Source organism: Ascaphus truei, chromosome 8, assembly GCF_040206685.1.
Source record: "Ascaphus truei isolate aAscTru1 chromosome 8, aAscTru1.hap1, whole genome shotgun sequence".
In the NCBI taxonomy this organism is placed as follows: domain Eukaryota; kingdom Metazoa; phylum Chordata; class Amphibia; order Anura; family Ascaphidae; genus Ascaphus; species Ascaphus truei.
Window position 1 is genome coordinate 49,307,427 of NC_134490.1, and position 11,845 is coordinate 49,319,271.

General features: G+C 48.1%; 1 protein-coding gene across 3 annotated transcripts in view; it reads right to left on the reverse strand.

Moving 5' to 3' along the window:
* GPAM (glycerol-3-phosphate acyltransferase, mitochondrial) overlaps window positions 1–10,433 on the reverse strand; it is a 43,318-nt gene extending 32,885 nt beyond the window's left edge. Inside the window, exons 1-3 of one of the 3 annotated variants that reach the window (XM_075611865.1) lie at window positions 10,251–10,433; window positions 3,461–3,587; window positions 2,377–2,499 (exon numbers count right to left, since the gene is read on the reverse strand). In XM_075611865.1, the coding sequence (XP_075467980.1) occupies window positions 2,377–2,499; window positions 3,461–3,562 (225 nt within the window). In that variant the 5' untranslated portion in view covers window positions 3,563–3,587; window positions 10,251–10,433. Of the gene's footprint in view, window positions 1–2,376; window positions 2,500–3,460; window positions 3,588–3,980; window positions 4,121–10,250 lie in introns of those variants that run through there. The other 2 variants (XM_075611866.1, XM_075611867.1) reach the window with 2 other exon arrangements.
* Between the last annotated feature and the right edge of the window lie 1,412 nt (window positions 10,434–11,845).

Genomic DNA, 11,845 nt, shown 5'->3' on the forward strand with positions numbered 1-11,845 from the left:
TCCTCTGCGTCCCGCACGTTACGTGGGACGGAGGGGGAAGTTCAAGCTCCTACTGCGGCCCGCTTCCCCCCGCGGCCAGCTTCCCCCCGCAGCCAGCTTCCCGAGCTCACCTCCCGTGGCACCCCCTCCCGAGCCCACCTCCCGTCCCCCCAAGCCCACCTCCCGTCCCGGGCAGCAGGGGATATCGGGGGCAGCAGGGGAAAGCGTCCGGCGGCAAGGTAAGTCACCCCACCCAGTCACTGCCTCCCACCCAAGTGCCCCTGGTCCCCCTCCCACCCACCCAAGTGCCCCTGGTCCCCCTCCCACCCACCCAAGTGCCCCTGGTCCCCCTCCCACCCACCCAAGTGCCCCTGGTCCCCCTCCCTCCCACCCAAGTGCCCCTGGTCCCCCACCCACCCACCCAAGTGCCCCTGGTCCCCCACCCACCCAAGTGCCCCTGGTCCCCCACCCACCCACGTGCCCCTGGTCCCCCTCCCACCCACCCAAGTGCCCCTGGTCCCCCTCCCACCCACCCAAGTGCCCCTGGTCCCCCTCCCACCCTCCCACCCAAGTGCCCCTGGTCCCCCTCCCACCCAAGTGCCCCTGGTCCCCCTCCCACCCTCCCACCCTCCCACCCAAGTGCCCCTGGTCCACCTCCCACCCAAGTGCCCCTGGTCCCCCTCCCACCCTCCCACCCAAGTGCCCCTGGTCCCCCTCCCACCCTCCCACCCAAGTGCCCCTGGTCCCCCTAGTGCCCCTGGTCCCCCTCCCACCCTCCCACCCAAGTGCCCCTGGTCCCCCTCCCACCCTCCCACCCAAGTGCCCCTGGTCCCCCTCCCACCCAAGTGCCCCTGGTCCCCCTCCCACCCTCCCACCCAAGTGCCCCTGGTCCCCCTCCCACCCTCCCACCCAAGTGCCCCTGGTCCCCCTCCCACTCTCCCACCCAAGTGTCCCTGGTCCCCCTCCCACCCAAGTGCCCCTGGTCCCCCTCCCACCCAAGTGCCCCTGGTCCCCCTCCCACCCTCCCACCCAAGTTCCCCTGGTCCCCCTCCCACCCAAGTGCCCCTGGTCCCCCTCCCACCCTCCCACCCAAGTGCCCCTGGTCCCCCTCCCACCCAAGTGCCCCTGGTCCCCCTCCCACTCTCCCACCCAAGTGTCCCTGGTCCCCCTCCCACCCAAGTGCCCCTGGTCACCCTCCCACCCTCCCACCCAAGTGCCCCTGGCCCCCTCCCTCCCACCCAAGTGCCCCTGGCCCCCTCCCTCCCTCCCACCCAAGTGCCCCTGGCCCCCTCTCCAGTCACTCACATCCGTCGTTGCCTGTAATTCACTGTTTGTGTCTGTGTGGGTATAGGGGAGAGCGAGTGTGTGTGGGTATAGGGGAGAGCGAGTGTGTGTGTGTGTGTATCTGTGTGGCTGCGTGTGTATCTGTGTGGCTGCGTGTGTGTCAGTGGCTGCGTGTGTGTGTGTCAGTGGCTGCGTGTGTGTGTGTCAGTGGCTGCGTGTGTGTGTGTGTCAGTGGCTGCGTGTGTGTGTGTCAGTGGCTGCGTGTTTGTGTGTCAGTGGCTGCGTGTTTGTGTCAGTGGCTGCGTGTGTGTGTCAGTGGCTGCGTGTGTGTGTATCAGAGGCTGTGTGTATGTATCAGTGTGTGTGTCAGTGGCTGCGTGTCTGTCAGTGGCTGTGTGTGTGTGTATCAGTGGCTGTGTGTGTGTGTATCAGTGGCTGTGTGTGTGTCTGTGCAGGCCCTATAGGCCAGTATAGGCGATAAAAATTTTAGTGGGTCACGAAGGAGAAGTTCAAAAAATAACCGGGTCACGGAAAAAAAAGTTTGGGAAACCCTGCTCTAATTCATGGGCTTTGCTGGTGGTCAGGAAGTTAAAGGACAATATTACTTTAGCTATGAGATACCATTCTTTTGGACAGGCTTTAATAGAATAACTACTAAAAACAAGCAGTTACGCAGATGGTGGGACACTGAGCCAATACCATGAAGAATTTCTATGACAGGGGTGGCAGCCATAAAGGGCCACCAACAGGTCAGGTTCTAAGGATATCCCTGCTTCAGCATAGGTGGCTCAATCAGTGGCTCAGTCGAGGACTGGAGTTGTCCAGCCATATTCTATGACATTGAAGGCTCAAAGCACAGCAACAGAGTTTCATTTTTCCAACACCGTTTAATCACTTATTTCACATTTTGCAATGGATGTGCAGTTGTTTTATAGAAAAGAATCTTGTACAGAGGTAAAAGAAACCTGGTTTTAAGTTAGTTACTTCAAACGTGATCATATGAAGCACAAGGACACGTGACCTCGATTCTGAAAAACAATCCCAAAGTGCAAGCATTAAGCGTTATGATTTAATTCCCCATCATCTGACAATCTGGCACTTAAATCATTTTACCCGACTTTGGGGTGTGCAGACGTAGCAACACCTCCCGACAAACGGCCTTTTCCTGCTCATGAAACTCTCTTTCCACTTCAGGGTTGCAGATCCGAACACCGCAGGGCTGGAAATCCGCTCCCCCTGAAAGAGAATGGTCCGTAGATTGTTTTTATTGCAGTGTTTGATAGTTCTACATATGTCCCATTGGCTACTAATGTCAGGGAACTTGATAAACTACAGAATACCTATCACCTCAATATCTAAAACCTAAATATAAATATTGTCATAAAGATCCTGTTATTTAGCTTGGTCCTCCATGAAACAGTGTGTTTTCCGACTTCTTCGTGCAGTACACAGAACCACCTGTTTCCCCCCTCACCAGATCACCAATGGCACGGTTACAATTACACATAGCGAATGAGCTGGTCGGCAAACTGTAACATTTCTCCAGTCACACAGTGATGCTTTGCCAGCCAGTCTTACCCCTCGGTTTAACCATTTGCCAGTCTCTCCTCCGTGATCTGTCTGTGAGCTCACCCCAGCTCCCATCCCAGAGGCCCTGGCTAGGTTAACCAAAGCCTCAAGCCTTTATAAAGCTACATGAAAGAGGGTGTTCTATTACCCAGAGAGTAGGGTTAAATTCCACTGGGTGTACTGCCATGCAGGGACACATAAAAAGTATTAAACGCAAGTTTTACAGAGACAGGAGGTAGGCTGCAGAGTGATATGTGGTGATTCCATTATTATCACTTCTAAAATATTTTGTTTCTGAAGGACACTATTTTCTGCTGGCTAAAAGTGACCATAACAGTATCTCTTTTTTCTAACACCCCTATTTAAAATTCCTGACACCTTATGTTTGAGCACCGAGCACTGCAGCAACAATTAAAAGGCAAGAATCAATATGCATTATGCATGAGTCACATTAAAGATGGAGACCCCATGCTATAATTCCCTTCGCTCTGCCACATTTTACCATCAGCCCAGCTGCAAGGAAAGACATTGCAGAGAGATTACAATGTGGGAGAAGCTTTAGTAATGTTAGTTTGTGCATCTGTCAAACTATCAAATGGTTTAGGTATATAACATGTCTTTCACTCACCCATTCCTCAGTGCAATGCTTCATCTTTACGCTCGAGTAATCCACAGAATTTGGCATGTATGAGACATCAACCATGCCCAGAGAGAAAGATGCTTCGTCCATGGCACCAGGCTTCCAAAATCCCAGGCTGCAAACACAAATGCAAAGCAGCTTCACATAAGGCGCGCAGCAAAGCCCCTTCCTACTGTGCAACCATCAGAACTCTACTAGGGGAAAAGATTTACTAACAAAAGCAAACGCTTTGTGAAAAGAGTCAATCAACTGTAAACCAATAAGTCTCTTAGTGCCCCATGTGTAAAGCGAAGGAGTGTGCAGCACATAGTTCTTCCGATCTTTGAAATATACTATCTAAATATAGTCACATTTTAACCTCTTAGCGTCAAGAAGGGCTGGCAGTGCATCGTCACATTTTATTTTTGTCTGTCACTTGACAATATAAAGACTTCCCAAGTGGTGATTCAATACAAAATCAACCCCACTGCAGTTATCAGGTTTGTTCTGCTGTCCGTTATTCACAAACCTTCAGGTTTCCAAAGGACAAAAAACAAAGGAAAATGCACTCAAGTACACAGAAATTATAACCAAAAGTGAAGATTTACTCAGCCAGTCGACGCAAAGCGAACTAAAGTGTTGTGATCAGCAATCCTGCTACTTCCTAAGAATGAATCTTTACAGAATCTACATCCTGGGGCACCAGATGTTACCCAACTCGGATAACTAATCAGTAACCTATTTACTAGGGTTGCAAAATACGCCAAACAATATCAAACACAGCTCGGATCTGGTTGCACAACATAATTATTGTTAATAAACCTGCAGGTCGGAAATGAGAATGGTTTGCAACATTTTTTTGTGCATATTATTTTCCTTTATTTTTCATAACAAAAAATGTTACATCATTTACCTTTTCCCTGTAAACAAATCTACATCAAGTATATGTGTATCTCCATATCAAACTGTTTTACAAAACTTTAACTTACTTATTAAATTATACACAAACAGAAAAAGCAGTGTTAATATTGCTCTCACTAAACGTAGCAGTATCCATGAAATAACATATTGCGATTAATTTTCCTATAAATTCCCATCTTAACCCGTTCATGACTGGCTGAGCACCCTTATTTATGATATAGCTTGTACAGTACAGGCATACCCCGGTTTAAGGACACTCACTTTAAGTACACTCGCGAGTAAGTACATATCGCTCAATAGGCAAACGGCAGCTCACGCATGCGCCTGTCAGCACGTCCTGAACAGCAAAACTGGCTCCCTACCTGTACCGAAGCTGTGCGCAAGCGGGGAGACTATAGAGGCTGTTACACATGCGTTATTTACATCAGTTATGCACGTATATGACGATTGCAGTACAGTACATGCATCGATAAGTGGGGAAAAAGGCAGTGCTTCACTTTAAGTACATTTTCGCTTTACATACATGCTTCGGTCCCATTGCGTACGTTAATGAGGGGTATGCCTGTATATACACTCCTACTTTATCATCTGTTTTATTAAAAACCACCTTTATCCCTCAAACACTGTTATTAACTGTTATTCCGTTGTCGAAAGAATTTCCAAATAATTCTCCCATTTATTATAGAACTTTTTATCTCCATCTAGATATTTTATTGTGTCTCTCCTATCATACACCATTATTGACATCACTTGCCTGAGTGACTCCAGCGATCAGGTGTATAGTCTCCCGTCATTTTTTTTGTCTGTCAAAACTTGCACAAAACAATTACAAATATCTCTGGAAATTGAGACCACCATTCAGCTCCCTGGAGAGCCCCCAGTTCAGGTAAGATAAAAAAAATACAAAATAAAAAGCCCTGTGATAATGGGATCTATGAAGAATTGGGTCTAAAAAAAATTAATACATTTTCATTGTGAATTGTGCCATATGTGTGTACAGTATCCATACGGTTGTAGAATTTAGCACTTCCTACTCCACATTTAAGGTGATGGAGGATTCCAGAGCAGAAAAAGGTAATGCAAGCCGCATATTTCTTCATACATATAACCTGCAAACGTAACATCGCCAAGATCTCCCCTATCAGTCCCTAATATGGGTCCCGCCAATGTCATGGGTAGGTAGGCCCTTCAACTAGATTTCTAAAGAGGCCTGATCAGGGGGGGAAATGTTGAATTAGAAGGGCCCAAGAATATTACAATGTCATTTTGCTACAGTTAAAGACTTACAAATTGCTATACTTAAATATTTTGCAAGCATTTCTAACATCGGTATCATTGTTCATCTATCTCTACATTACCTTAGCTCAGGAGTACGTTTGGGTTTAAAAAATAAAAAAAAATCACATAACTGCTTAATTAACTACAATAAAATGAGCAGAAGCAGACAGCCCAGGGGTCACTTCCAGGCCCTCATTGGGCCAGATTTAGCCGACCGGTCGCAAGTTGAAGAGCCCTGGCCCCAATAGGTCTATAGAATATCAGTGGTCGATAATACAATTATTTCTATTCAAAAATGTAAATTAAGTTGTAAAGACAGAGGAAGGTAATTAAATCAACTCTCCTTTCCCAAGCATTCAGACTAAAATAAAGGGGCTTAAACAAGCAGCTCAGAAAATTACTCCAAGGTCACACAGTGCACTGACATGCTTCGCCACTACCCTCCCAACAAAAACATACCACTCTGCTTTGCACTGTACACCAAGCCAACAGCAGAGCACAGTGCTAGAGATCTACTATTAAAGCTGCAGTTCAAGCTGCTGTTTTTTTTTTAAATATATATATTTTTTCCCAATTCAATATGTGCATCAATACAATCTGCACACTGACAAGTGATTAGCTAAATTGCAGATGTATCTGTTCCCCTGTAATCGATCGCTTGCTCCGGGTCATTTAATTCAGTTCTTGTACAGCATGGGCAATGTAGTCCTGGAATATGATTGACAATTGGTTCACTGCTAGAGAGGGCGGGTCTCAAGAGCCAGAGCCTATCAGAAGGGGAAGGGAGCTGTCACTTTAGAAATTCTTCCTACATGAGAAACATTTAAAAAAAAATATGTCTTTAAAACCTATTTTTTATATGGAAAGTATTCAGTCCGCGCTCTTGCTCTTTATGGGTGTGCAATGTTGATTCCTCTCTGTCCTTTTGCAGCTCCTGTAGTTCGAGGCGTCTTCCCCCACCTCAAAGTTGGATCCCAGCGGAGAACTCCGACGGCAATGCCAAGCAACCAAGAAAAAAAAAGGAACTCTGGGGCGCACCAAGGTAAGAGTAATAAAGTGTAATACCAATGATAAAAAATAGTAAACACTTACATAAAGTAAAACTTTAATAATTCCCGATCTGAACGATATCTTCTTTAGTAGGGCATCACTCTAGGTGTACAGGGGCAGTTTCAATCCTCAGATACCAGTCCCGCGCGCTGGGGCTGACTCTGTAGCGCTGTCCGACCTCCACGAGTGTAATCGTGGCTGGGAGCGCAGCGCACATGCGCAGGAAAGAGGCCCTCTGTAGCTGTCCTTAGGATGCCTGTCCGTTTTGATAATCGTGATCGGGAAAGATACACTTGTGTGTATACTGGCTATCAAAGTGAATATAAGCCAGCAACACAACTCGCGACGCGTTTTGTATACGGAGTATACTTCATCAGGCAGTAACTAGGGCACCTGTCTGGGGTCCTTTATATGTCTATCTAAATCCGTCATTGGCTGTTCCCAAAGACTGAACAGCCAATCACGGTGATAGCTGAGAGGGGTGGATCGAAATTGAAATACTCCTCTCTCATGACAGCATCTCATTTGATAGTTTTGTTGCTAAGTTTAATGACAATCAGTTTAACCTCATTTTCACCAGTGAGTTAAATCCAACCAATATCACTTTTTTGGATTTAGAATTATACATTGTTGACAATGAATTATATACTAAAACCCATTTTAAAAGCACGAATGTAAACTCCTTTCTTCATCCAGCAAGTGGACACGAAAGGAGATGCATTAACAACATCCCATACAGTCAATTCTTGCGCTCCCAGCCACGATTACACTCGTGGAGGTTTGGACAGCGCTACAGAGTCAGCCCCAGCGCGCGGGACTGGTATCTGAGGATTGAAACTGCCCCTGTACACCTAGAGTGATGCCCTACTAAAGAAGATATCGTTCAGATCGGGAATTATTAAAGTTTTACTTTATGTGTTTACTATTTTTTATCATTGGTATTACACTTTATTACTCTTACCTTGGTGCGCCCCTGTGTTCCTATTTTTATATGCTACAAGTATTTTCTCATAGTACAGAACTGATTTATTTTTATAAAAAACATTTTTTAATTTTTTTTTTAAACACACATGCAGGATATTGCATGAACTGCTGCTTTAATACCTAGCAACCGTTTGCAGCACCAATTTGTGCTTGGGGGAGATGGGAAGGGGGAGATGGGAAGGGGCAGAAGAGAGAGAAATGTGAAAAGAGGGGGGGGTGGAGAGAGAAATGCGAAGAGGGGGGGTGGAGAGAGAAATGCGAAGAGGGGGGGGTGGAGAGAGAAATGCGAAGAGGGGGGGGTGGAGAGAGAAATGCGAAGAGGGGGGGGTGGAGAGAGAAATGCGAAGAGGGGGGGTGGAGAGAGAAATGCGAAGAGGGGGGGGTGGAGAGAGAAATGCGAAGAGGGGGGGATGGAGAGAGAAAAGAGGGGGGGATGGAGAGAGAAATGCGAAGAGGGGGGGGTGGAGAGAGAAATGCGAAGAGGGGGGGGTGGAGAGCGAAATGCGAAGAGGGGGGGTGGAGAGCGAAATGCGAAGAGGGGGGGGATGGAGAGAGAAATGCAAAGAGGGGGGGGGATGGAGAGAGAAATGCGAAGAGGGGGGTGGGTGGAGAGAGAAATGCGAAGAGGGGGGTGGGTGGAGAGAGAAATGCAAAGAGGGGGTGGGATGGAGAGGGGAATGCGAAGAGGGGGTGGGATGGAGAGAGGAATGCAGAGGGGGGGGGAGAGAATGCGGAGAGGGGGGAGAGAGAATGCGGAGAGGGGGGGAGAGAGAATGCGGAGAGGGGGGGAGAGAGAATGCGGAGAGGGGGGAGAGAGAATGCGGAGAGGGGGGGAGAGAGAATGCAGAGAGGGGGGGAGAGAATGCAGAGAGGGGGGGAGAGAATGCGGAGAGGGGGGGAGAGAATGCGGAGAGGGGGGGAGAGAATGCGGAGAGGGGGGGGAGAGCATGCGGAGAGGGGGGAGAGAGAATGCGGAGAGGGGGGAGAGAGAATGCGGAGAGGGGGGGGAGAGAGAATGCGGAGAGGGGGGAGAGAGAATGCGGAGAGGGGGGGAGAGAGAATGCGGAGAGGGGGGGGAGAGAGAATGCGGAGAGGGGGGGAGAGAGAATGCGGAGAGGGGGGGAGAGAGAATGCGGAGAGGGGGGGAGAGAGAATGCGGAGAGGGGGGGAGAGAGAATGCGGAGAGGGGGGGAGAGAGAATGCGGAGAGGGGGGGGAGAGAGAATGCGGAGAGGGGGGGAGAGAGAATGCGGAGAGGGGGGGAGAGAGAATGCGGAGAGGGGGGAGAGAGAATGCGGAGAGGGGGGAGAGAGAATGCGGAGAGGGGGGAGAGAGAATGCGGAGAGGGGGGAGAGAGAATGCGGAGAGGGGGGGGAGAAAGAAATGCATGGGGGGTGAAGAAATGCATGGGGGGTGAAGAAATGCATGGGGGGTGAAGAAATGCATGGGGGGTGAAGAAATGCATGGGGGGTGAAGAAATGCATGGGGGGTGAAGAAATGCATGGGGGGTGAAGAAATGCATGGGGGGTGAAGAAATGCATGGGGGTGAAGAAATGCATGGGGGTGAAGAAATGCATGGGGGGTGAACAAATGCATGGGGGGTGAACAAATGCATGGGGGGTGAACAAATGCATGGGGGGGTGAACAAATGCATGGGGGGTGAACAAATGCATGGGGGGTGAACAAATGCATGGGGGGTGAACAAATGCATGGGGGGGTGAACAAATGCATGGGGGCGTGAACAAATGCATGGGGGCGTGAACAAATGCATGGGGGCGTGAACAACTGAATGGTTGGGTGAACAAATGCATGGGGGGGTGAACAAATGCATGGGGGTGAACAAATGCATGGGGGGGTGAACAAATGCATGGGGGGGTGAACAAATGCATGGGGGGTGAACAAATGCATGGGGGGGTGAACAAATGCATGGGGGGGTGAACAAATGCATGGGGGGGTGAACAAATGCATGGGGGGTGAACAAATGCATGGGGGGTGAAGAAATGCATGGGGGTGAAGAAATGCATGGGGGTGAAGAAATGCATGGGGGTGAAGAAATGCATGGGGGGTGAAGAAATGCATGGGGGTGAAGAAATGCATGGGGGGTGAAGAAATGCATGGGGGGTGAAGAAATGCATGGGGGTGAAGAAATGAATGGGGGGTGAAGAAATGCATGGGGGGGGAGTTTGACGTGAGTTACAGAGGAATAATGGTGTCTCACAAAGGCAGATCACTGCACTGTCCCGGGTGCTGCACACAAGCCCCGGGTTGTGTATATACATTGGGCTTTTTCAGTGCTTTTTTTTTATCTCTGCACCTGGGACCCTGCAGGAGGAGTTGGGGTGTGAAGCACTGAGAATGGTGTCCTCTGATATATTAACCTCTTCACTGCCGCATGGGGGCTGCCACGCGTCGCTCTGCCTATACACGTCACACACAGGGTTATCCGGGTATGGCCAATGTCATCAATGAAGCTGCATGGAGCGAGCAGGTAGGCACCCACCTTCACACCCTCTCTCTATCCCCCCCGCCCCGGAGACCACGGCAGGCCTCGGAGCGCTGACACTCACCTCTCCCTTCTCGCGAGTCCCCCTCCTCCCGCCGCCGGCTCATGCACCAGCAGCGTACACTGACCAGCACTCCAACGGGCTTCTGGCTGCGCAGAATCATGACGTCAGTCAGCCCGTGCATTCAAAGCTGCAGTGTCTGCAGCGGCCATCCCGGGTAAGGGCAAGATGCCCTCTCTCTGTGGCTCTGCTTGTGTCATACCTCTCTGAGCTCAGCTCAGCTCAGCCTGATTGTGAGGGATTCACCACTCACACTCACCCCACACCAGCGGGCTTACTCCAAGCACTAGCAGCAACTCTCCGCCCAAACAAACAGCAAATCAGAAGATAAACTGCTAAATGTTTGGCTATGTTTATAACTTTTGTGTTTTTATTTCTGAGTTTTCATTTAATTGTTTACTTTAATTAGATTGTAAGCTCTTCGGGGCAGGAACTCCTTTTCCTAATTGCCACATTTATGTCTGAAGCTCTTCTTCCCATTATGTGTTATTTATATGATTATCACGTGTATTACTGCTGTGAAGCGCTATGTACATTAATGTCTCTATAAATAAAGATACACATACATACACATTTTTATTTCACTGGCAGCTGTTATCAGGGCAATCTCTGTTGTTTTACTGTGCATGAATGGAAGCAGCCATTTTAATTTCCCTGGCAGGAATATTTTCAACGCGTGGTATCTCCAGAGTGAAACTACGGCGGCGTTAAAAAAATCACATAAATAGAACAGCAAAAGTACTTCACTATGGTTAAAAAAAACCTAGCTTTTTATGGCGAATAGATGGAATTGCTGCTTTCAATGATCCTATACTGTATATAAAAAAAAATCGAGATCACCCTTTTAATATAGCTAATGCTCTTCACCTAATAAGAGAGGGTTTCCCCTTGGTAGAAGACCATAATCTTGGAATAAGATCAACCGGTGTGTATAATAGGCTGATTATGATGATAATAAGGGAGTCACCCTCTCAATAATAGTGTGGTGAGATATTAGTCATCGCCTAAACCACCACTTGTCAACTATTACTGATTCCCTTGAGCCTCACTGGTTTAGACTTGGTCTCACTAATATTTAGCATCTTCATTTCATGGACTACAGTGGAGTCTCAGTGATAAAAATAGTTAAAATACAAAAATTGGGCCCAGAACTACCATTAATGTTGAAATCTATGTCAGTGAGATATCTATTAAAAGTCAAGATGATGCACTTAGAACTTTCAGATGTCCCCATTATCCGATTAGATGACCCTATTAAAAGTCAGTATCACTGCGTTTTATTCTCCAATTGTTGCCCACAATTGTAAATTAGATTACCCTATTAAAAGTTAAAATCAACATTGTATACCCTTCAGTTGTCATATATTTAAAAGAGGTTGTCCTATTAAAAATTAGGATAATATTCATCTACCACCCAACAGTAATCTTCGAGGTCAACGGTGAATTACCGTTCTGCAAGAGACATTACTTACATTCCTGTACCAAGAATAGTTTGCACCATGTATCATGTCATGTAGTGAGGTCACAAACCTTGCATAATGTTCCCTTTTTGAGTTGCAAGAACAGTTGCGGCTGAGTCAGAATTCATATTCACCAAA